General features: G+C 40.8%; 2 protein-coding genes across 2 annotated transcripts in view; both read right to left on the bottom strand.

Annotated features, from left to right (window-relative positions):
- Positions 1-354: 354 nt before the first annotated feature.
- LOC137025119 (ubiquitin carboxyl-terminal hydrolase 15-like) lies at positions 355-14,189 on the bottom strand. The gene is made up of 13 exons (XM_067393150.1): positions 14,045-14,189; positions 10,271-10,822; positions 8,174-8,419; positions 7,859-8,025; positions 5,054-5,229; positions 4,847-4,959; positions 4,471-4,749; positions 4,322-4,392; positions 4,126-4,241; positions 1,751-1,900; positions 1,574-1,677; positions 1,244-1,332; positions 355-1,162 (listed from the first exon to the last, which is right to left on the bottom strand). The coding sequence occupies exons 1-13, from the start codon at positions 14,187-14,189 to the stop codon at positions 950-952; spliced, it is 2,421 nt and encodes an 806-aa protein (XP_067249251.1). The 3' UTR covers positions 355-949.
- Positions 14,190-16,389: 2,200 nt separating this feature from the next.
- The window catches only part of LOC137025118 (uncharacterized), a 35,960-nt gene continuing 26,424 nt past the window's right edge, over positions 16,390-25,925 (bottom strand). The window contains exon 4 of the mRNA XM_067393149.1: positions 16,390-18,200. Within this exon, the coding sequence (XP_067249250.1) occupies positions 16,390-18,200 (1,811 nt within the window). The remainder of the gene's footprint in view (positions 18,201-25,925) is intronic.

Genomic DNA, 25,925 nt, shown 5'->3' with positions numbered 1-25,925 from the left:
TTTTCAGTCAGAATCCTTCTTTCAGCCTCATGTTTCTCATGACATGTAAATTGTGTTTGCCCATTTTATAAAGTGTACTAAACAACACCAGTGTGAGTAAATGATGATTTTTGGGTGAATTATCCCTTAAAAAGGTTAAAGGGACGAGGCCATGGGTTCGATTCCTCCTATGAACTGTGATGAATGTGAGTCACATCAATGAAACTGACACAATTATAAGCCAGCAGGTCATTTTGATTAATGTATATTATTATAACTCTCAAGCCCTGCGAGATCCACTGCATTAGCGCAGCTGTATATATGAACACATGTTCACAGGAAGTGCCTCTGATCAAGAAAGAGCAACACGACTCAAGACTTTAGCAGTTTATTGAAGTCTGTATATAAATACACATGCACATTTCAAATGTAAACCAGTGAACTCGAGTGCAGCTACACCACATCCCCGTATCATGCAGCACGTCCGATGATCCAGTCCTCGACCAAAGCCACGTTCAGATCATCTCCATATAAATAAATAGCTTTATCAAATGTGCACTCACAGAGTGAACTCTTATGTACAGTATTCATAGAGCCCAAGCCTGCCGTCGAAGGCGAGGAACCGACGAGAACATTCATTAAACCAAAGGCAGAGCGGGAAACGCTGCTCCGTCAGGACACGCGTCTGTGACGAGCTCGGATGAGTTACGGACAGGGAGACGTGTGCATCGGTCTGAGAGGATGATAAGGCTGAGGTGAAAGAAAACGTGTCAGACTCGCTCTCCCGACACACGGACACGAGTCGACACGTCTGTTTAGTGTTATATACAGGATCAAACAAGCGTCCTCTAGATACTCTCACTCTTCATGCCAAACTAAAGCACGGGCGCTGCGATCCCACGCTCTTCCCGTCTGTACATTCGTGCCGCCGTCAGGTGCAGATATGGCTTTGGATGGGCGCGTCTCCTCCTCAGTTGGTGTTCATGGACACGTCGCGGTGGGGCCCGAGCTCCTCCTCCTGCTCGTTGTCGTTGAGATCCTCCTCCTCCTCCTCGCTCTGAGCCGCAGCGCCGTCGTCCCGCGGAGCGTCCGTCTCGTCCGGAGCCTCGCGGTCCAGAGCGAAGTAGCCCGTGCCTTTGACCGTGTCCTGCTGCTGGTAGAAGAGCACGTACGCCGCTTTGGACTGAACACACACACAGAGAACATCATTCAGAGAGATATGGACACTAACTGAAGGGCGCTGGAGACACCGACAGGCTCTCACCACGATCTGCTCCTCGCCGGTTGGAGACACGCTGCTGTCGTCAAAGTTGTACCACTTGTGATCCTCCTTGTTCTGGGCGTAGGCGGTATCTGAAATCACCAACAGTTCAGTTTCTGCTCTAAACACTAAGAGAAAACTGTCAGTTTGTGGTTCAGTTAGGAGGTCAGAAGCTGTAGGAGCTCATAAATCATCTACAGTAAGGTCTGAAGAGACTGAAATCAGCCAGTTAGTGTCTAAACCTTTGACAGTGCTCGAGTCTCGTCGTCATTCTCGTGAGCTAACGGTCTCGTCACACCCTGAAGGTGAGGGAGATCAGCTCGTGATACTCACAGTGTCCTCCTCCCATGCCTCCGTAGTGGTTGGACACAGCGATGAGGTCGTAGCGGCAGGGCCCCGCGTTCGGGTTGATGAGGAACTCCGACATGTCCAGATCCCTGAGGGTCAACAGAGCAAGAGTGTTTACACACGGACACACACGCTTCTGCCACGCTTGAGCTCGTGACGTACCGCAGCGGGAAGTCCACCAGCGAGTCCAGCTTGTCCCTCATGTAGCGGCTGTAGGAGAAGCGCTTGAGATGGACCACCAGCACCGGCGGCAGACACCACAGGTCCAGCTTCTTCGTGGCCTGCTGGTGCTGCTTGCAGTTGGGACAGTACCTGAAACACACACACACACACACACACACACGGGATGCTCAGTCACAGGTAGAGGATGTGACGAGAGGGGCATCATGTAGGCTCATGCATCAGATCAGGTCTTTAGATGTCACAGTTTTGTAATATCAGAGTCACTCATAAATGGCTCCATCTTGTGGCCGTTTTGAGAATTGCCCATAAAGACAGCCATTAAAGTAGTGTAATAGTAAAATAACAGTCTTATCTAGAGAAAGCATCACTCATTTTCTAAAAAAAAATAAAAATTATATACTTTTTAACCACAAATGCTCGTCTTGCACTGCTCTGTGATGCTCCACGCATGACGTAATCATGTTGGAAAGGTCACGGAAGTACCGATCCAGTGTTTGCAAAGTAAACGTACAAAGGCTAAGTCAAACGACCTTTACAAAAAAAGGGTTAGTTGGAGGAGAAAATGAGATGGAGTTTTTCGCCTTTCCAACATGATTACGTCATGCGTGGAGCATCACAGAGCAGTGCAAGACGAGCATTTGTGGTTAAAAAGTATATAATGTTTATTTTTTTAGAAAATGTCCGATGGTTTCTCTAGATAAGACTCTTATTCCTCGTCTGGGATCATGTAGAGCTCTTTGAAGCTGCACTGAAACTGACATTTGGACCTTCAACCCGTTGAACCCCAGTGAAGTCCACTATATGGAGAAAAATCCTGGAATGTTTTCCTTAAAAACCTTCATTTCTTTTCCACTGAAGAAAGAAAGACATGAACATCTTGGATGACATGGAGGAGAGTAAATTATCAGGAAATAACTAATCCTTTAAGCATAGTATGAGATGACAGAAACATCTATGGACTTTTAAGGTAATCAGCTGACCTTAGCTAGTTATTTTTAATGTTGATGTTTTATTGGATTTAAATATCTGGATGTTGTTGAGAAGAAAACTAAAGGGACACTGGTTATGCTCATCTTTGCTCACTCCTCGAGTAAAACGGCTCTATATTTAATGAACCGGAAGTGATGCGATCTGTTCTACAGAAGTCTGTCTGAATGAAGCTCAGCTCACACAGAATTCAATGCAAACCAAGCAGCTTTCTGTTGGCCAACATGCTGTAATCACATGACCGGCTGGATCACATGACACTCCTGTTTGTGTGGATTCATGCTGGAATGACCGCAGTAATGGTGACCGCACCTTCACTTTTAGTGTTTGGAGGTTTCACCAAAGAGCTCAGAACCCAAGAGGCGACACTTTGATACTGTTTGGGTAACAGCCACTAGATGGCGCTCCGGTAGCGCGGCCGCCATTATGGGGTGAAAATACTAACTGGACCATTGAATCCTTCACATCTTACACACCCAAAATCGGTGAATTTCACTGACAAATCAAAAGCGCAATAGAACAGTTTTTAAATTAAGTCTCCAGTAAATTGTATGATCCTACAGTAAATGTTGTATTGTCTTATATATGTTTTATTTTACCAGTTGTGGAATCAACTGTAGTTAGCCTACTTTATTGAGTATTTCCATTTTATGAAACTTTACACATTTATTAATAGTAAATTAATAATAAATTTAACATCATCATGTTTGCAGCGAACAATATATTTCAGACCTAGCGGAGTAATAGTAATAATATTTAGGTCTGAATTGAAATATATATATATATTGTACGTTTTAATGGATCACGCTACAAACAATGATCTTATAATACATGATGCATTGCTGTGTCCGTTATCCCATAATTCACACTTTTGGACACTTTTGCTTTAACGGACATTAGACAACACTGCAAAATCAAGCTCTTATATTCATATATTTATTGTCCAACATTCCCAATTTTTCTGATGCATGTCCTTAATTTAATTTCATATGTTGGTAATAATTCAGTGTTTATAAGCCTTTTAAAGAATTTTAACCCAAACTGACTGGGTTTCAAAGGTTTTGTGAAAAAAGTGGAAGACTTATACTAATGATCACTAGTGATAGTGTTTTATTCAGTGTTGTCATCATCAAGGTTGGATTTCAGCTTTAATGTACATTTTGTTTTATCAAAGCAGCTGATATTGCCATAGAAACTAGTGGACTGACACTCGCTTTCACCCCAGAATGGCAGAAACGCAGGGCTGCTGCTGGAGCCGGTGCTGCAATGTAACGATCTATTGAGTGTCGCTTCTTGTCAGTGTTTATTCTTTGGTTTCACTCCGCTCTGTTTATTAGCGTCTCAAGCGATGTTAAGATGTGCCTCACCACGGGTCATCCGCTCCCAGCTTCTCTTTGGTGGTGAAGAGCTCAATGCAGTCCTTCAGCTTGTAGAAGCTCTTCTTCTGGGGCTTATACTCCATACTCTCGTGCTTCTCGAAGTCCTGTGGAGGTAACGGTCAAGGATTCACGAGCGTCTCATGACACCAATGACTTCTGACAGGAAACATGAGAGATGACGTACCTCCGCCGCCGATTCATTGAAGTGCTTCCTCTTCATTTCTGGCTCCCAGTCCAAGGAGAGATAGCATCTATCTGCAGGAGAACAAGGCAGACATGTCAGCTCACGGTCAAATCACACGCTCTCTACAACAACAACAACACGGCTCCCACCGCTGAGTCTGGTGTGGTCCTTGTCGAAGCGGATCTGCCGCGCCTCTCCCTTGATGAAGTTGGCGTCGGTCTTCCCCATGTTGTTGAACTGGAATGTGAAGAGGCGCTTCTTCTGGCCGTTGAGCGTCGGGCCTTTGCTGCAGTTCTCCGGCAGGACGCCGTTCTCCAGCTCGTTGTCCCCGCCGCCCACCGAGTCCTCCGACTGGCTGTTGTCGTTCTCCGAGGGCAGCTCCTGGTCCTGGCTGGACTCGTCGTCCGGCTCGTCCGTCTCCATCTCACCTGTGGGACGAGCCAGGCTTCAGTACCTCTTAAACATGTCGACATACGGCGGGCGGCGCGGGTTAGTTAGTGAGAACGTGTCAAACAGCATGCTTACTAGGCGACCCCTCCTCCATTATACCATTGGTGGCGCTGCCGTTGATGGAGTGATGTTTGGGCGAGAGCGTCTCCTCCGACTCCTCGTCCTCAGCGGCCGGCCGGACGAAACGACTGAAACGAGACAAACTCTCAGCCTGCAGCTCATGATGACAAACAAACATCACGTCAGATCAAGGCTTGTGTGATTGTGGGCGGCCGTACGCACCAGAGGCGCAGCAGGAGCAGGTTGTAGAGCTTGTCCTCGCTGATGGTGCGCGGCACGCTGAGCAAGAAGGGCTGGCCGAACAGCGGCGTGCTGGTGTGGTTGAAGCCCGACTGCTTGTATTTCTCCCGCAGATGAACGGGAATCACCACGTGATCCGTGTCCTCCTGCCGGCCGACCTATTGTTTTTCCGAATTAGAAACATATATGACGGTATTGCATCCACTTGCTGATTTGTTTAATCTATGTCTGATTACATGTGAGTGCCCAGTTATCTGGAAATGTGCATGCATTACTCCACTTTATAAGAGAGGTGATGTACTTGATCCTATTATAGACTTATATCTATTATTTGTTCTATATCTAAAGTTTTTGAAAAAAATTATTTATAAACAGCTTTCAAATTATTTATCTGTTAATAATATTTTATCTTCAGTTCAATCTGGTTTTAGGTCTAATCATTCTACAACTACTGCTTAAGTTTACTAATGATGTGTTTTCAGCTTCAGATGATGGCAAACTCACAGGTGCAATTTTTCTTGATTTAACTAAAGCTTTTGATTTGGTTGATCATTATTTGCTTTTAGATAAACTTCATGCAATTGGTCTTTCTGAAAAAAACTGTTCTGTGGTTTAATTCATATTTGCACAACAGAAAACAATGTGTTGTCATAGATGGGAATAAATCAGATTTTGTAATTCAACAAGGAGGTGTGCCGCAAGGTTCAATATTGGGACCACTTCTTTTTTCTATTTATGTAAATAATTTATCATTAATTCCCAAAAATTGTCAGGTACAACTTTATGCTGATGATACCGTCATATATGTTTCTAATTCAGATTCTATACAAATTCAGTTATCGCTTCAGTCTGATTTTAATTTGTGACAAGAGTGGCTTTTGGTTAATAAATTGGTGCTTAATAAAAATAAGTCATATTGTTAGGTTTTTGCTCCTAATTTGTGCCTCATCCCAGACCTCTTATTTGGCAATTGAATGAGCAATCACTCAGCGCTGAGGGAGAATATAGTCTCATTTTATTGATAAGAAAAGAGAGAATATATAGAAAGAGTACAAGGGGTGTAGTATAGTTTCAGCCAATGAGAAAGAGAATACATCATATAGATCATGTTATAGGAATGTGATACATATAGAAAAACAAGTCTAAATATGGTCATCTACTGGTCAGGTACCCGTGAGGTCCCTTAGCATCCCAAGGACCTTCTCCTATTCTTGGTAATACAGAAAAGCAGAGACCATTCCCTGTCTTACATTCACTCATGGTAGAGCCTTATATGGAATGGTTCTGGTACACAGAAAACCATATGTTTAAAACATAGTATACAGCTTTGACAGAGGAAAAAAAAGGAGCCTCAGTCCACATACTTTCAATGCTGAGACCAACATAAAATCTATCAATTGCCCCTTTTGGCAATAAAATTGCCACATCCAAGTCTCAGCATTACTTTTTTCATATACAAATACAATCACTTTCTTTACTTTCAAAATCATAACATTCTTCAGCAAACATTTCCTTCATTTTCCTTCAAAATTATTAACATTTAACAGTTCTATTCATCAAAGCATATTGAGAGGATACAAAGTTGTTCATGGCACGATTAATCAAAGCTCTAATAAATGGAATAATACAACAGATAATAAATGCCATAATTAATAGGATCACACCTATAGGAATCAAAGCAGATACAAGCATTTGTTGCCATCCTGTGAGCCATGCTAAGAACCCACTTTGATTATCAGTAGTTTCTCGTTCTTGTAATTCTTGAGCAATTCTAGTCATATTTTTTAAACCCTCTGAAATTAAATGACCATCTGCATCATTTTCAGGGATATAAGTACAACAAGAGGTACCAACAATAACACAAACTCCTCCTCCTGCCGCGGTTAATTGATCTAAAACTAGCCTGTTTTGCAGGGCAGTTAAACGGAGCCCTCGGAGTTCCTGTTGAACACCAGCCAATGTGTCTCTTGTAGTATTGATAAATGAAATTAGCTCATATCTTGTAACTTCAACTTCAATTTGAAGACTAGAGACACCTATTCCTGGAAACACTGCTTCAAAGAATCTTTCAGTACCAGTCCAGAGTCGATGTTGCTTTGGTACTGGATTATCTCTACTCAAACTACTAGTTGAACTGCGACTAGAGAGGGAGCGTTTCTTTTTCTGTTTTTGTTTTGTCATAACGTGAGGTTTGTGTGGTCTAATAACCATGGAATATTCTTCCAAAGTTACTAGAGCACATCTTCCACTCCAATCTTCTGGAAGAGTAGTGTAGACTCTATGTCCACACAGCCAAAACCAATCTTTTACAGCTCTAGTTCCCCGTGAAGAAGGAGCATATCTGTAGCAATTTTGACCTGGCACAAGTGCACAATATTTAGAACACACATCTTGAATAAAAGGATTAGCCCATCCATAAGCAATCATAGTAGATATAGGATGTGGTGTTCTTTTAGAACACTCAGTCATATTAGCTTTTGGATAATGCAAAATACAACTCATACAACAAGACATATTTTCTATCTCACAATGATGGTATGTTTGATTACATTTACTTTTAGGAATTACCCCCAGTCTCACTGTTCCAGTTTCTCTTTCCATACATAACAGTGAGTCTGGAATAGAGCCAATAGTTGTCACTTTAGCATGTACTTGTGTTGCAAGCATCATTATTCTACTTTTTCCACAACTCCATATTGCACTTCTATTTGGAGCCATCATTCCAGTAATGCTAACAAAAATAGGGCATTCTAATTCTTCTTCTGTCCTTGGTGATTTAACCTCTACATGTGGTCCAGAAGCACTATGTGGCATTTTGGTGCAAACATAACAGTCACCTGTTTTTCCTTCAGATTTGGCAGTGTAGTTGGCTAATCTCCACCACATGTTAGCTGCAAAGGCATGTGGTTCTTCTTCATAATGTACCCAAGTTTCATTACCAGTGCTAACAGCAGCTTGTATGTGAATAAACACATTTGTCAGCACAACCAGGTAAAATATCAATTTAGCAATCATGGCTAGAGAGCTTCAATGATAATTATTGCTGGTTTTAAATCTCTAGCAATCTCTTTCTTCTTCTCCTCGTTGAACGTCTTGTTTCACCTTCCTTCGGATCTTTCCTTGGCTCACTGGCTTCCTTCTCCTCATTGACCAGAACGTTCCCCTGGGATGGAGCTGCTTTCAGTCGACTGGCATGGATCCACTGCGGCTGGAAGTCAGTCAGCACTCCTGTTCTCGTCACAGCAATCACCGTGGCGGGCCCCAGATATTTCGGCTCACCCAGTTTTGTGGGCTTCAGACACTTTATCGGCACCTGTTGTCCTGGAACGAAAGGATGAGTGGGTTTTTCTGCAGGAAGAGGGAGAGAGAGAGACACATCACCATTGATGCTATTCAAAGTTTTAATTAGGGAATCCACATAATCCGTGATGATCACCTCCGTGTCACCTGTGGAAAAATTGCCAGCGCGACCTCTGACCCATGGGGTCGGGAAAGGTCTACCCATAAGGATTTCAAACGGAGACATCTTTGTTGTTGCTGATGGTGACATTCTAATTTCTGTTAATACGGCAGGCAGCAGATCAACCCAATTTCTGCCTGTATCAAGACACGCTTTATTAAGACGATCTTTGATAACCCTATTCATGTTCTCAACTTGTCCACTAGATGGAGCATGAAACGGTATATGTAAACTCCAGGTAATATTAAGCTCTTTGGCTAACAATTGTGTGACTTTGGAAGTGAACGGTGTTCCATTATCACTATCGATAACCATTGGTATACCAAAACGCGGTATAATGTCCTTAGCCAGAACTTTAACTACCGTCTGTGCATTTTCTTTTCCACACGGAAAAGCTTCAGGCCATTTAGAAAATCTGTCAACAATCACAAGCAAATATTTATTATTTCCGCAAGGAGGCATATGCGTAAAATCAATTTGCAAGTGTTGGAATGGTAGCTCAGGATGTGGTAAAGCGTCATGTTTAGTTGCCTTGTGCTTGTTAGTTTGAGCACACACCAGACAAGCATCCAATATCAACAGAGTATTTCTTTGAATATTTGCTATGCAATAAGATCGATTCAACATTTGTATCACTTTCTTTTTTGACACATGTGATACACCATGATAATGTCTACATAGCATAACAATCGCAGATGCAGGTAATGCAAGTCTACCCTGTTTGTCTCTCAAGATTCCAACTTGATCTGGTTTTACTTCATTGTCTGACCAGTAAGTCAAATCAGCTTGCGTAGGGTTAGCTTGTAATATTTTAATGTCCAAATCATTAGTCAATAATGAATTCATCATAGGCACATCTGTGCCCCTTTCGCTTACATGTGGACTTAACATTACTTCTTTAGCAGCCCATTTCGCTACTTCATCTACAAATCTATTTCCTTTGGCTTCATCTGTTTCTCCTGACGTATGTCCTGCTACTTTAATAACAGCGAGTTTTGATGGTTGTTGTGCTGCATTAATGAGCTCCGCTACAATACTATGGTGAGCAATTGGCTTTCCATCTGAGGTTTTAAAATTTCTTTCTTCCCACAATTTAGCAAAATCATGTACTATGCTATACGCATATTTAGAGTCAGTGTATATATTCACACAGTGATCTTTTGCCAATTGACAAGCTCTCGTTAAAGCAATTAATTCTGCAACTTGCGCTGACTTGTATGGCAAAGAGTATGCCTCAATTACACGATCAGGTAATTCAACAATAGCATACCCACACAAGTATACATTATCATTTGGCTTGAAACAGGATCCATCAATATACCAATTCTTCCCCTCCTCCAGGACAGATGTAGAAACATCTGGCCTGCAGGCAGTCGAAATCTGGATTCTGTCCAGGCACTCGTGGTCATCACTCTCAAATTCACCTTGCGTCAGTAACCTGTGCAAATGTACAGTAGGGCCATGAATAACAGAAGTTGGCTTCAAAATCAAATTAGCAGTAGCTAATAATATAGCCTCATAGCCAGAGCGGCGTTGAGCAGTCATATGTTGAGTAGAAATATTACTCATAATGACTCCTACCTGATGAGAAGTATGCACTATCAATTTATGTGATAACACAATTTTTTCAGCATCTTGAACCATGATCGCTGTGGCAGCCACTGCACGCAAACAAGCAGGAAGTCCCCTGGCTACTGAATCAAGAGTTTTAGACAAATAAGCTATGGGACGAAAAGTACCCCCATGTTCCTGGGCCAGGATTGCGGCGGCTGTACCCCCACTTTCATGCACGTATAAGTGAAAGTCTTGAGAGTAATTTGGGAGGCCGAGTGCAGGAGGTTTCATAAGGGAGGATTTCAAATGTCTGAATGCTTGATCCATCTCAGCTGTCCATGTAATGTCCTCTGTGTCCCCCAGAGTAGCAGTTCGTAGGATTTTATCATACATGGAACAGTTGGGCACCCATATTCGGCAATAATTAACCAGTCCCAGGAAGCTTTGCATCTGCTTCCGTGTTGATGGGTGCTTGAAAGTAGCAATAGCTTTCACTCTGTCAGCAGACAATTGCACTTTGCCCTGTGACAGTTCATGTCCAAGGTACTCGACCCTCCTCTGTACCCACTGTAGTTTCTCTCTTGATGCCTTGAAACCAGCCTCTGCCAAAATATTGCAGACAATTTTAGAGGCAGCAGCACACATGTCCTCAGTTGCACCAGTGATGAGGATGTCATCTGCATATTGAAGCAGACAGGTGTTTGGAGGAAGTTTGGCATTTTTCAGCGTTGCATGCACTACAGCAGAGAAAACAGCCGGAGAATCCCTGAACCCTTGTGGGAGTCTTGTCCACGTTAATTGTGAATTTTTCAAGGTAAAAGCAAACAATGGCTGTGTTTGGCGATCAACAGGAATGCTGAAGAAAGCACTGGAAATATCCAGAACTGTAAAAAATGAATGTTCAGAAGGAATAGAATTAATTATAGTTTGCACATCAGGTACAATAGGAGACAATGGTGCTGATAACGCCAAGGTCGCGGGTTCGATCCCGGACGAGCCCCCAAATTGTTAGGTTTTTGCTCCTAATTTGTGCCTCATCCCAGACCTCTTATTTGGCAATTGAATGAGCAATCACTCAGTGCTGAGGGAGAATATAGTCTCATTTTATTGATAAGAAAAGAGAGAATATATAGAAAGAGTACAAGGGGTGTAGTATAGTTTCAGCCAATGAGAAAGAGAATACATCATATAGATCATGTTATAGGAATGTGATACATATAGAAAAACAAGTCTAAATATGGTCATCTACTGGTCAGGTACCCGTGAGGTCCCTTAGCATCCCAAGGACCTTCTCCTATTCTTGGTAATACAGAAAAGCAGAGACCATTCCCTGTCTTACATTCACTCATGGTAGAGCCTTATATGGAATGGTTCTGGTACACAGAAAACCATATGTTTAAAACATAGTATACAGCTTTGACAGAGGAAAAAAAAGGAGCCTCAGTCCACATACTTTCAATGCTGAGACCAACATAAAATCTATCACATATATTATGATTTTTGGTTCTAGACAGAAACTTAAATCCAAAACTACTACTTGTGTTGTATCATGTACTGATGGTACATCTTTGCATAAAGTTGATACTATTAAATATCTTGGTGCATGGCTTGATTCTGATTTCTCTTTTAAATCGCATATTAATCATGTTTTACGCAAAGTCAATATTGGAATTAGTACTTTATATCGTTCTCAAAAGTGTTTTCCATATAGTGTTCGTAAGAAACTTGCTTCTCAACTAATACTTCCATTTTTTGACTATTGTGATGTGGTTTATCAAACGGCATCAAAATCAGATCTTGCCCCACTTAATACAGCATATAATAGAGTTTGTAGATTTGTTTTGGGATGTTCTTTTTTTACTCATCACTGTACAATGTATGATGCACTTCGGTGGTCATCGCTGTATGTTAGAAGACATATTCATTGGCTTCAACTTGTATTTAAATGTATTCATTTTGATTATCCCAGTTACCTGCAGCAATATTTTGTACCTTGTTCATTAAATTATCTAGTTAGGCATTCTGTTCAGATTTACTTTTTGGTTCCTCGTGCAAAAAAAAACAATTGGTAAAAGAGCATTTAGGTTCAAAGCACCAATGGATTGGAATAATTTACCTATAGACATTAGATCCATCACATCATTTGGGTTATTTAAACAATGTTTAATATCTTATTTTAAGATGGACTGTGCATGTTACCCTTGAGACTGTCACTGTTTTTTTTGTTTTTTGTGTGTGTGGTTGTGTTTGTATTGTTAATTATAATTTTACGATGTTTGTATGTTAAGATTATGTAATTTTGAATGTTGGGACCCCCTCGAAAATGAGATGTTACATCTCAAGGGGTTTATCCTAAATAAATAAATTTCAAAGTCAGATCTCTGCCTCACATTTGATGATGAGACTTGTAACCATATTCTGTCCCATGTCCATACCTCATACCTCCTCTATTTCTGCATGTCATAGTCTTATCCAATCAAAATGTATTCATCGTATTTACTGGACAAAAGTGAGGTTGGCAAAAGTCAAGCCTGGTATTGATCCTCTCTGTGATCATTGCCATCAGGCCCTTCAGGCCTTAATACATATGTTTTGGTTATGTCCATCCATAACTTCTTTTTGGCTATCAATTTTCAATTGTTTTTCTTTAGTGACAAAGAAACAGATCGAGCCTTGTCCTTTGGTTGCGCTTTTTGGACTTCCTTCAAAGGTCACTGGTTTGCCTGGAAATACTGCAAAGGCTTTTGCTTTCTTAACATTATTAGCTAGACAGAGCATTCTCCTACTGTGGAAACAAAAACTCCCTCCATCTTTTGATGACTGGCTGAAAGATGTCATGAGCTTCATTCACTTGGAAAAAAATCAGGTATACATTAAAGGGCAACAGTGATATATTTTCTGTGATTTGGGATCCCTTTATAATTTTTTTTTCTGAATATGTCAGTGCTTGTGTGTCAACCTAAGCATTAATGCCATTATGATTGTGGCTTGAATCTGATCATGAGTGTGTGATTATATGTGTGGATACTTTTATTTATTTATTTATTTAATAATATTATTGTTGTTATTATTTTTTATTATTATTATTATTATTATCATAATTTTTTTTTTGTTTCCTCTGGGGAGGTGGGGGGTATTTTTTTATGATTCTCCTGTACTTATATTGTGTTATTATTTTAAAAGGTCAATAAACAGATTAAAAAAAATAAAGCAGAGCAAAACTTAAGCATAGATTTTATAATCTAAACTGCTTAATCAGCCATTTTCAGTTGGATTTACTAATTCTGAAGTGTTTGTTTGCCTGCTTATTGTGTGTCATCATGCCCAACAGATATTTGTTTTAAAGCAGCGAGTAATTAACTCCTTGAATTGTTTAGAAAAAACACACTTTTTGCCATTCTGTTGACAAACATGTTTATAGGGCATTATTTTCAACGTGTTTATTGCAAACCGTTCAAAAATAGACGTAGCGCAATTCGCATGCGATGTATCTGGTTGCCATGACAACCTCTCGCTTGCTGCTGATCTATGTAATCAGATTCAGTAAAACCCCTTGAATGGTACACAAAGTGTAGATTTGTAAGGTTACTGTACAAATATCTCAAATAACGTAAGTGTGACTGACCAAATCGACTGGCTTGGTTTCCTCCCCCCTCCTCAAGCTGAAACTTCAAGCAATAATGCAATAATCAACTTTTAAAGTTTTCTAAAACATCACAAACAACAAAGTGTTTTTTTTTCTTCAGTATGTCTTTAATTCAGTCAGAAGAACTCAAATAATATAAATACCTGAAATAATAATTACTTCTTTTTATCATGTGAGTGTGATGTTTTGTACTTTAGGACAAGGAGATGTTGAAATAGACAAAAAGACAATGAACAATATTGATTTTAAACATAATCATGTTCCATTAGGGCAGGGACATGGATATCAGGAGCAGAAACTGCTGCTGCCAGACGGTTCCTCATGGCATCGCCACACATCACGTCTTGGGCTTCTGCATTATCTTCATCATCTTCATCATCATTGATCACATCTTCATCTTCAATTATGTCACCATTGGCAAAGCACATGTTGTGAAGGATGACACAGCATGTCACCATCAGTAGGTACAAAGGTGGGGTTTACCTCCAGAGCTTCATGCCAAAAGCCCGCTCAACATCACACCTGGCCTTGGAGTGATGCCTGTTGTAGCGAGCTTCAGCAGGGGTAGCAACAGGCTCTCGATAGGGGCTCATGATGCATATGGGTGAAGTCAGGCAGGGATACCCCCATCGACCCTCAGGTGGGTACAGTTGTTTGCAATAGATTGCACTGTGTTTCAGGACCCTTGCGTCGAGCACAAAACCAGGGAAGCCTACGCAGATGTCCAAGAATTTTCCTCAGCGGTCACACACAGCCTGGAAAAAGGCTATTGCATACATACAGAATTGTGCAAAAACATCAGCACCGCTCTCCGCACATTACAGTTGTGAGCCGCTGACGTGCTCTTTCCGTCTCGTCAATACACCGTCAATGGGGAAAATAAAGGGATAAATAAAATGGCTAAATGGAATGTAATAATGTTGATTGTCTGGATGATTGACAGCAGATGTAAGGACAAAATGTCATATGTGATAAATAGGTCTGTTAAATTAAGATTTTATGATGTGATAGTGTGTCCCAAAACATGCATACTATTCTGCTACCCACTCAAAAGTATGTACTTTTTCTTCACAAAAGAGTACATACTGTTAGGGTGTAGTATAAGGAGGCGAATTGGGACGCAGCAATAGTATTTGAATTAAGGTTTAAGATGTAAATTTTCATATGGCTGGACATCACATTTGGCCACTACTGTGTTCACATCATTGCTCTAACTGTAAATGAGGACACATATATCAATAGAAAAAGATTCCACACCGTCAATACTAATTTGTGATAATTTTGCACAATGCATAGCTATTTTTAAAAATAAATTAAAATATTAAAATGTTTCAGTGTCTTTTTCAATTATTTTTTTTTTTTTATAATAACATGGAATTATTGGTGATGTGCTGCTGTGACTTCACCCTTGCAGACTCGCTATTGGCTGATTCAGAGGTTAAGGGCAGCCATTTTGAGTTGACATCATTGTAGTCCTTAGTTCACAACACTTAAGTCAGCACTTAAGAATCTTATACTTTACTAAAAGTTGCTTTTAGCTTCTTTATAAAAGTCTCCTACTCTTAGAAAAGACTTACTCTTTACTGAGAATTTTTTGAAAACCTTTATTACCTTCTGGTTTACTTCTGTGGGAATGAGACCTTTGTACCAGTCGCACTGAGACATTTCAAATGATACCAAACATGTATAATGTTGTATGATAAATGTTCACATTGAACCATATAGATTTTGGGTGAATTTCAGGTCATCTCTGCATGTAGAGAGAAGAGATGGGGGAAGATGGAGTGAAGGAAGGGAAATGTAGATTAAGGCATTGCTGAGGTGTGATCGACTCGGTGTGATAGCACCTGCTAGATCCATTACATTAGAGGCAGCTGTTTACATGAACACAAGAAACATGTTAATATGAAAATGTTAATATGAAGTACCTATGATATTGCTTGATCAGCTAACAAGAAAGATCCAACGCTTGTGAATTTTTCATTTCAGGCATGTGAAACTGAATTTAGAATAGAAAATAATCCTTTATGGAATTTGCTTTATTCTCACAGGTGTGAAAATCTTATTCGATGCATACTTTGAGACAGTATTATGTAGATGTAATTATAAATACTGATTCTATAGAAACATGAATAATAACACAGTATATAACTGTACAGTACATAACTGAATAATAATAACACAGAGAGAAAACTGAATGTGAAAATGAGAATTTATTGTGTTGAATTCAGAGTTTTGTTGTCTTTCCAAGTTAACTGTATTTTGCTGAAATAGATATGTTGATTTGAAACTGAATTGTACTTGTGAATGTCAGTGTTGTTTATACTTTTGGAAAAGATCATATACTTGAAATTAAATAAGATACAAAATCTATAAAGCAGAATCGATTAAATGCTCAATGAAAGTAAAATTACATCATCCCAAAACAGCATTCTGATACAATCTGATCATTTGTGAAACGTGACATTTTCAGCTCATCCTGTACAACAAATCAATTTTAAATGTATGGATTTGTTTTTTTCCATGTAATAAGGCAAAATAATACAGGAATCTACTGTACACCATAAAAGTATTTTTAAAGTATTCAAGTGTGTGTAAGTATAATAAAGATACATTCAGAGCATCTTACCACAGAGCCAGATGTTGTGGTTTATTGGTTTAGTGATTACTGGGCCAACTGAACCAGGCTCTTGGATCAGAGAAAGCTTTTTTTCTTGTTGCAGATTTGTATGTTTTCCAATCCTCTGGAAGCACTTCTCCTGTGGAAAACTTACTGATGATCTCTGCCTTCTTCCTGACCTCCATCAAAGACTGAATGCGATCTTTAAATCCAGGCTTGGCTTCTTGTTTCTCAGACTCAATCAACAGATCGATGTAGTCAGGGGTGGACAGAGGATTGGGCTTGAGGGCGATTTCCTCCAGTCGCTCCAAAGACTTTTGAGATCTTTCAATTAGTCCGGCCACAGTATCCTGGACTTTCTCAAGCTCCTTTTCAAGTTCTTCAAAGATCTTTTCTTTTGACATGACCTGTCCATGTGCATCCTTATATCGCTTTTTTAGATAGGTTTCCTTTCTCTTTTCTGTGACATAAACCCATTTGTATTTCTGATTGAAGTGCACATCCCAATCACACTTTCCAGGACAGACTGTACACTTTCCATCTTTCATGACACTGCAGTTCTTTCTTTTACTGTCATTTGCAGTAGTGCATGTTTCATGACATGTGAAGTGACACTGCTGGCAGTTGGTTAAGTAGTAGTCAGTGTTGTTTCTGATCTGTTTTGGGACAGTTACTTCTACTTCATATTCATAATCCTTGTTTGCCTCCATCTCAGCCTTGTGCTGCTCCAGAGCTGCTCTTGTCTTCTTGATTTCATCCAGTTTTGTCAGACCAGCACTGATTTGGGGCTGGAGACCTTCCACAAGCACTTCCAGCTGCTGTCGCTCTTTTAGCACCTCCTGTGTCAGAGACAAGCTCTTGGTTTCCATCATGTTAAGGGATGTAAAGAATTTTCTCATGCTAGAAAATCCCATCTTCCAGAACATTTGGTCGAAGTTTCCACAGTCAGAGCCCTCATCCTCATCCTCTGCAGATTTATTGGTAACAAACACAGCAGAGTTGTTGAACTTGAAGTGAAGAGGCTCTCCAGACTCATTGGTGGAGCAAGGCACCTTAGACACTTTGATGGCCTCAAGAACAGGAGGTGTTTTCCCATCTGCAAAGGTGACCAGCACAAGGATGTTTTCAGCAATATCCTTCCCAAATATAGAAAGAATGGAGTCAAAGATGTATTTCTGTGTGGGTGTCAGACGGGCAAGTGAAGCCTGTACTACAAAACACATGGCATCAATGCGGTCGATCCCTCCACGGGCTGAGAAGAACTCCTGAATCATCTTTGTGATCTTCTGGTCATGTGAGATTCCTCTGGTATCACCGAATCCTGGTGTGTCCACTATGGTCAGAGAATAAGGGACCCGGAAACCATCCATGTGATTGATCTGATATGCCGTGATCGCTGAAGTCTGACTTTCAGCCTGGGATTTCTGCTTCCCTTCATCTATCAGCACAAACCGGAAGTCTTCTTTCCATTGCACTCCCAGAATGTAGTTGATCATGCTGTTAATTAGAGTGGTTTTTCCTGAACCAGTGGCTCCGATCATCATGATGGTCTTGTTCTGTTTTCTGATGTTTTCTCTCCCAAACGTGCTTCTTCTGCAGAATCCATCTCTGTTCTTCCATGTTTCAGACAGCTGGAGTTTAAACATGGGCAGGTTTTCATTGTTTCCATCGGCTATTTTGCTGCTCCAGCTGTTCTTTATATCATGTACAACCCTTAAGCTCTTTCCATCACTGTGGTCTTTTCCCATGGTTTTGCTGCTTGTGTTTTCTCTGGATGTTTTTTGACCGTTGTTAACAGAAGACTGGCACGGCCTATTTGTCTTTTCCTGATCTGTTTCCACCTGTGCTGCTTAAAGAAAAAGAATATAATAGTTTGAACATCCAGTTATCAATACAGTATAATTAGTATTAGTATAAGACAGTATTGTAAGGCTGTACTGTACCTAGACAAAATTTTATTTGTGTGAACAGCCTAATCTTTGAACATATCATGACAGCCTGGTTTCACAGACACGGCTTAGATTAAGCCAGGATTAGGTATAGTTCAATTAGGGCATTTAAGTAGCTTTTATAAATGTGCCCTAGAAAAAACTGTTATGATTTCTTTTGCCATATTGGATTCTGCATTTTCTATGTGGATGTTAAAGTCCCCAGTAATAGCAAAACAGTCAAACTCTGAGGAAATTGCTGATAACAGTTCTGTAAAGTCCTCCACAAAGGCTGGAGAGTATTTTGGAGGCCTGTAGATAACTATAAGTAGAATGCGAGAAGCACCTTTTAACACAATACCCAAATATTCAAAAGACAAGTAATCACCAAATGACACTTGCTTGCATTGATAGACATCTTTAAATAGAGCAGCAACACCTCCACCTCTCCTAACAGCTCTGCAGACACTCATAAAAGTAAAGTTAGGAGGGGCCGTTTCATTCAGGATTGTTGAACTATGTTATGTCTTTGTAAAGATGCAAACAACACAGAGATAAGCTTATGAACATGCTTTTTACTCAGGCTAACTCATCTTCACTCTCCTGGTACACTCATATACATTTTAGATCTACTAGCGCCACCCACAGGACAAGTGGTGACACCACATCTCGCTCTCTTTTAACAATTGTACCTAGTATTCACTTACGTCCGTACAGTGACCAAATGTTGTTGTTTTTTTTTAACAATGACTTTGCACAACAGTACCAACATTTCAAACATGAACTTTACATTTTCCCTCGACTTTCACGAATGCACAACATGCATTACAGAACAACACTCTATATGTATTTGTTACCTTATCACATATACCCATGTAAAATACTATTCACATGGAATCAATGAACCGCCTTTAGTTCATAACATAGTCCCGATCCCATACTGGTGCTCGTCTAACTCTAACCTGTCTTTCCGGCTGAGTCACTGGTGCAGTTTGCATTTTACAGTCATAATCAAAGTTAGCCAGTTCCTGTACCCCACTCTCCTTCCCATAAGAGAAAGGTGTGAGGTGAGAAGCATTCCAAGTGCGCCCATCAGACAGTTTGTAAGTGTAAGGACCAGTCTGTTGCAGTACTTTCAATGGTTTAGAAAATGCAGATTGGAGCTTAGGAAGGATACCTGGTCGCTTCACTCGAACAAAAGACCCTTGTTTGAATGACACTTCCGTCGCCCCGCACTTACGATCAGTGTATGTTTTGGAGCTCTTCTGCATGTGTTTCACTCGATCCACAATGTTCTGCGCACATGGTTGTTGAAGACGCTGCAGTTTCTGCAATCCTGAGATGTGAAGTTTAGTGCGCATCGGTCTCGCATGTAACAATTCAGCAGGTGAACACTGAGTAGTCGCATGAGGTGTAGCACGGTACGCTTGTAAGAATTCCCTTGTGAATTCTTTCCATCCTTTGCCTTCCAGGGAAGCAGTTAGCAATGCTTGCTTCAAAGTATGGTTAAAACGTTCGACCTCTCCATTGGCACGAGGATAATACATAGATAAAGTTCAATGCATAATTCCTCGGTCTTGAAGAAACATTTCAAACTCACATGACATGAATTGAGAGCCGTGATCTGAGATTAGCTCCTTCGGGTTACCTTCACGGCTGAACACAGTCGACAGAAATTGAATAACCACTGAAGAGGTTACCTGAGGCATGAAAGCAATCTCTGGCCACTTACTAAAGTAGTCCACTAAAGTTACAGCAAAACGACATTCTGCTGGAGCTTTGTCAAAGGGCCCCACAATGTCTACAGCGAGTTTCTCCCATGCTCCATCTGGGAGGTGTACAGGCTGGAATGGCGGAGTGTGAACGACTGCTGACTTGTCATGAGTTTGACACGTAATGCATGATTTGATGGCTGTCTCAACCTGGGCATCCATACCTGGCCACCAATACAGCTCTCTGAGTCTTTGCTTGGTTCTAACAATGCCTTGATGAGTATTTTGCCCACGCAAAGACTCTGGTACTAAAAGTCTGTGTGTGCCTCTTACCACGTAATCATCCTGAAGAGAAAGTTCATGTTGAATTCTGTAGTATGGTAACAGATCAGGTCCTAGGCCCTTAGAGGATTTTGGCCATTTGGTCTTCACTGTATATTGGGCAGGTAGCCCCTGCAGCCCTGAAATCATCAGCAGATATGGCCTTGAGAGCTGAAGTAAGTGCAACCACTTCCACGTCATCCTCCAGCACAGGGTCACTGCTCTGTAATGGCAAGCGAGACAAGCAATCAGCTGTAACATTTTCACGTCCAGGCTTGTACTGGATGTCATAGTCAAAAGCCATCAACCTAGCTGACCACCGAGCAATCCGAAGTCCTGCTCGCCCTTGTCCCTTCGAAGTGAGCAGTGTTGTGAGTGGGCTGTGGTCTGTACGTAATATAAAACATCGCCCCCACAGATAAGTTCTCCATTTCTCCGTGGCCCACACACAGTCTAATGCTTCCTTCTCAATTGTGGAGTACTTGCGTTCAGCCTGTGTGAGGGTGCGTGATGCAAAAGCAACAGTCTTTTCAGACCCGTCTGGGTGCATTTGGGTGAGAACGGCGCCCAGACCGTAATTAGAAGCATCAGTTGTAACGATAGTGTGTAACTCAGGGTCGAAAAGTGTCAGTGCAGGGCTATTAATTATAAGGTCTTTCACCCGCTCAAAACTTTTCTGTGCTTCAGGCGTCCAGGTGAATGAAGCAGATCCGCGAGTCAACACTCTAAGGGGCTCGACCACAGCAGAATAATCGGGTATAAATTTTGAATACCACGAAGTGAGCCCAAGGAAAGAGCGTAAGCTGGCAGTATCAGTTGGTGGTGGAGCTTGTGAGACTGCATGGACATGAGAAGCATCTGGCTGAAGTCCTTCAGCCGAGATTGTGTGTCCTAAGAATGACAGCTCCGTCTGTTTGATGTGGCATTTGTCAAAGGTCAATTTAAGTCCAGCTGTTTCTAGACGCTGAAGTGCTGCGTTCAAGTTCTTGTCATGTTCTTCAATGGTCTTTCCTGAGACAATGACATCGTCCAAGTAACACTGAACATGTGCAAGTCCTTTAAATATGGTCGACATCAGTCTCTGAAAACAACTTGGCCCTGACGCCAGTCCATAAGGTCCATTAATTCCTTTGACACAGCGTCATGGACTGCAAATGGAAGGCGGCGCAGTTTCTGCTGTACTGGTTTCACATCGGCACAAACTTTGACTAAGTGTGTAAATCCTTGTGCGCAGCCCAGTTTCTCAGGATTAGTACTCACGTCAGCTGAATTTATCGCGCAGCATGTAACAATACGGCCATCTAACAGCTGCAGTTCCAAGGCCGCAAACAAGTCTCGTCCCAACACCGCAGTGCCACAACGAACAGTTCAGCTGTAGCACGCCGCTCGCCATACATGATCTCAGCTGCTATGCATCCCATTACAGATATGGCGTGTCCACCATAGCTCACTAAGTTCACTTTCGCTTTCACAAGGGTAGCATTAGGAAAATACTGAGTACACACTGACATTGGAATAATTGATACTGCTGAGCCCGTATCCAGCATTAACTCCACATTCTGTGTTGTTCCACATACGCTAATTTGAACAGTACACATTATCTTGCTTGAGTCACGACAAGGGCTTTCTACCGTAAGCACAGTCACCTCAGGAATTGAGATCTCACTTACGTTTTTGTGTCCACGGCACACTTTGGCGAAATGCCCTTTTTTCTTACATGCATTACATATAGCATCTTTGGCAGGGCATTTTTGAAAGTTTGCAGTATGCTGTTTTGACCCACACTTGTAACACGTTTTCCCTTGGGATGTAGATGAGTGCATCGCCGTCGCTCCTCGTAATGTCTGTGCATTTTTCCCCGTTTCGCGGCCAGATCTGTTGTGCTGATGTTGTGCAATTGTGACAGCTTTTTTCAAAGTAAGATCCACCTCTAGGAGTAAACGTTCCCTTATGCGGTTTGAATTTGTTTTTTCAACAAGTTGATCACGGATCATTTCCTCCTCCATGGCTCCAAATTCGCATGTAGCCGCGAGCTCCTTTAACGTCGCAACGTATTGATCCGCAGTTTCACCATGCCGTTGTCCTCGCTGGCGAAACCTGTACCGTTCAGCTACCACATTCACTTTTGGCTCGAAGAATGTGCGAATAGCTTGCAATGCCGTGTCGTGCTTATCATCTGCAACCGTGAGCGTGTAAAATAGTCTCTGGCCTTCTGCCCCCAGGCAGTGAATCAATAGAGCGCGTTTTCAGGTTTCCGATAGCTCTTCGTCCATGGTCAAGACATAATTCTCGAAAACACGAATCCATGCCTTAAATGGCATCGGCGGCTCACCCACATTTTGTAGAAATGGTGTGGGCTGACTTAAATTCCACGGCATCCTCGTCGCCAATATGTTATGTCTTTGTAAAGACGCAAGCAACACAGAGATAGCTTATGAACATGCTTTTTACTCAGGCGAACTCATCTTCACTCTCCTGGTACACTCATATACATTTTAGATCTACTAGTGCCACCCACAGGACAAGTGGTGACACCACAAACTGAAACTGTCTTCAAGCCATGTTTCATTTAGAAGCATAAAATCTAGGTTGTTTGTGGTTATTAAGTCGTTGACTAGAAGTGATTTATTATTAAGTGAACGATGTTTAAAAGTGCTAACTTAACAGTCAATAGCAGATTGACCCAGCCAGATTATTTTGATAGCGGCTGGTTCTGAAATAGATCTGTCTGGGGAGCGCAGTTCATGGTTGCATAGCAACGACAGACGCCACAGGAGCGAAAGCACTTTGGAAAGGAAAGAGGCGTGGCTGTGCTTTCCACGTGTTTTTAGACACAACATGTTAACGGCCCCTAATATTATATTCTTTGCAAACAGCGACAACTTTGTTGCAGATAAGACACACCGGCTTTGCATTCACAAAACTAGGTAAGTAGTTGTCTTTCCATTCTTCTTTGTATGCTATATTTTCACTGTCAACTATTCTCTTTAGACTCTTTGATAGTGCCATTTTCTCTCACCAGAGCTTCAATGTTAACATCACTCTGTACACAACATAATAGCGTACCTCCAGCATGCAAACAACTAAAAAAATTGTAATTTAGTATGTGAGGATTTCAAGGAATAATTCTGAGTGTAAAAGTAGGCTATGTCAAATAATTATTACAATAAGTTAGGCTCCAATGTGTAACAAGCTAATTAAAATGATACTCATTTATTCACAATATGGAAATAAATCATAGTTCGTTATGAGCATGACTCTTGTCATTTTCATCCATTCCGCATCTCCCACATATGTGTGTTTTAGCAAGGTTGTCTGTGTTGCAAGTTGGTGAATGAAGATACTTGTCAGGTCACTACTCCACTTTATTCATTTATCCAGTGTATAACCTGGACACCGCCACATAAATGTGGCTTTTTGTTAATGACTTTCCTACTACAGGATTTAACACAGAGTAACAGCTCACTACCAGTTACAAAAGACACTGTAACAGTCTGTCACAGGCAATTCTAGTTGCATTTTTCATCAATTAGCCTAATTTCTTAAATTATCCTTTGACTATGTTCTGGCCCGCCATCTAGTGGCGAAAATGTTTTTTGGCCCGATGCCAAACTTAATTGCCGACCCCTGTTTTGAGATATGTCAGTACAAGTTACTTTCAGTTAAAACAGCTCAAACATGCATTTTAGTATAGGACTAGCTTAAGCCTGTCGTGTGATATGATATTGTTCATCATTTCAATACTGTTACTTTAACTTTAGGAGATACGAAGTATAAGGGGGCATGTCAGGAGTATGTGTGAAGCGTTAAGCATGTAGACTGGGTAGCACGTTGCAGGTTGTTAATAAACGCTGTGTTCTTGTAACGATTTTATGAATTAGCTCAAATAATGGGTGAAATATATATAATTAAATAATAATGCATTATGATCAATTATAATATAAATCGAAGGGAATTATACATATATTAATTTCAATGGATTATAATTAACTACATTATATATATATATATATATATATATATATATATATATATATATATATATATATATATATATATATATATATAGTTTACAATTAGTTCTAGTTGATTTTAGAAAGACTGGTCTAGTTTTGTCCAGCGGAACTATTAGTCCGATTTTCCAACTCTTAAAAAGGAAGTTATTCTTCTGGCCACTTCTGGCTCACTGTTATACGGTGTCAAGAGGAATGGAGTGTTCTCTTCCAAACAATTTGACAAAGATTTTAAAAGATATAATAAAAAGCAGAAAATTGTTGAACTTGGAAAATCTCTGGGGTTTATGAAGTTTTCATAAGGTGACATGAAAACACACACATGCTGTGGGCTCGAGAGTGTATACCACATCCTGTAGAGATGGCAAATGTTGCATTATGTGTGAACATGGGGGATAGAAGCATTGTTGTGTGTAACTGACCAAAATGAAGACAGTTAGGAAATAAATGTCTAGCAAGGTAGAAATCTGATAAAAATGTATAATAAAAAATGTGTGTATTGCTTAAGCCATTGACGCAAATAGGAAATGCATTGACACAAGTAAAAAAGGTGATAGACAAGTAAACCAGTAATTAACACATGCAGGTAGTATGTTAACGCAAGTAGAAGCCACGTGTGTGTAAATGAAGAGATAAAGTGCATCAAAAGAGAATATAAATACAGGGGCCTTTATAGCTCTCTGAGTAGTGGTAGTAGGAGTAGTAGTTGTGCAGTTTTGCTGAAGAAAGAAAGAGCATACAAGCAAGCAGCAAGCGGAAGCCGGCGCCAGACCACAACCCTCAGAACATCAAAGAAGACACCTGATTTACTTAGAGAAGAACATATACTGAATAGAGAAGAGGTTAAGGTTTAAAATGTAATTATTTATCTGGCCCATGGAACTTTCAGCTTAGCTGGCATAGAGTGGTGTATTTAGCTTTTGCCTTTGCAAGAAATAATAAAATGAGAATTAAAGCTGCAAGCAGCGATGAAAGGGCCCTCGCACCCGGGCTAACCGCCACCCATTGGCATCAGGAAAACAGTGAACAGTGGGTGACATGGATGCAAGCGAGTAAATACAGGAGAAATATAGCCAAGTCATTTCAAAGTGCCACACTTCCTGCTGCCAATAGGTGGCGCTTTGACCGTAACCAAATATTGCCATGTAGATGTCCTCAGGCCAGGACTATTATCAAACATGTGAAGTTTGGAGCAGATTGGACATTGTATGCCTGAGTTACTAGAACTTCCTGTTTCTTGGCATTTATCGCATACATTAGCACTTAGCCAAATGTTTCATGATTTAACATATTTCTAGTATGTTTGGTACATCATGGCATATTAAAATGTTTTTCTGAGAGTGAACTAAAGTGTAAAGCATACCATTTCCTGTTGCCAGCAGGTGGCGCTATGACTAACTGAATATTGGCATATAGATGTCTTTAGGCCAGGACTCTTATCACAAATGTGAAGTTTGGGGCAGATCGGACATTGTATGCTTGAGTTACAACAGCTTCATAATTCATGGCGAAATATCAGAATTTGTCAGGCTGCCACGGAGACGCCCTTCAACGAAAACACAAGATCTTTGCAATTAAATGTCGCTAAGGCCTTAAGATT

The sequence above is a fragment of the Chanodichthys erythropterus genome, chromosome 8 (genome assembly GCF_024489055.1).
Source record: "Chanodichthys erythropterus isolate Z2021 chromosome 8, ASM2448905v1, whole genome shotgun sequence".
Lineage (NCBI taxonomy): Eukaryota > Metazoa > Chordata > Actinopteri > Cypriniformes > Xenocyprididae > Chanodichthys > Chanodichthys erythropterus.
Note: the sequence above shows the minus strand (reverse complement) of the source record. Positions and strands in the feature narration are given on the sequence as shown.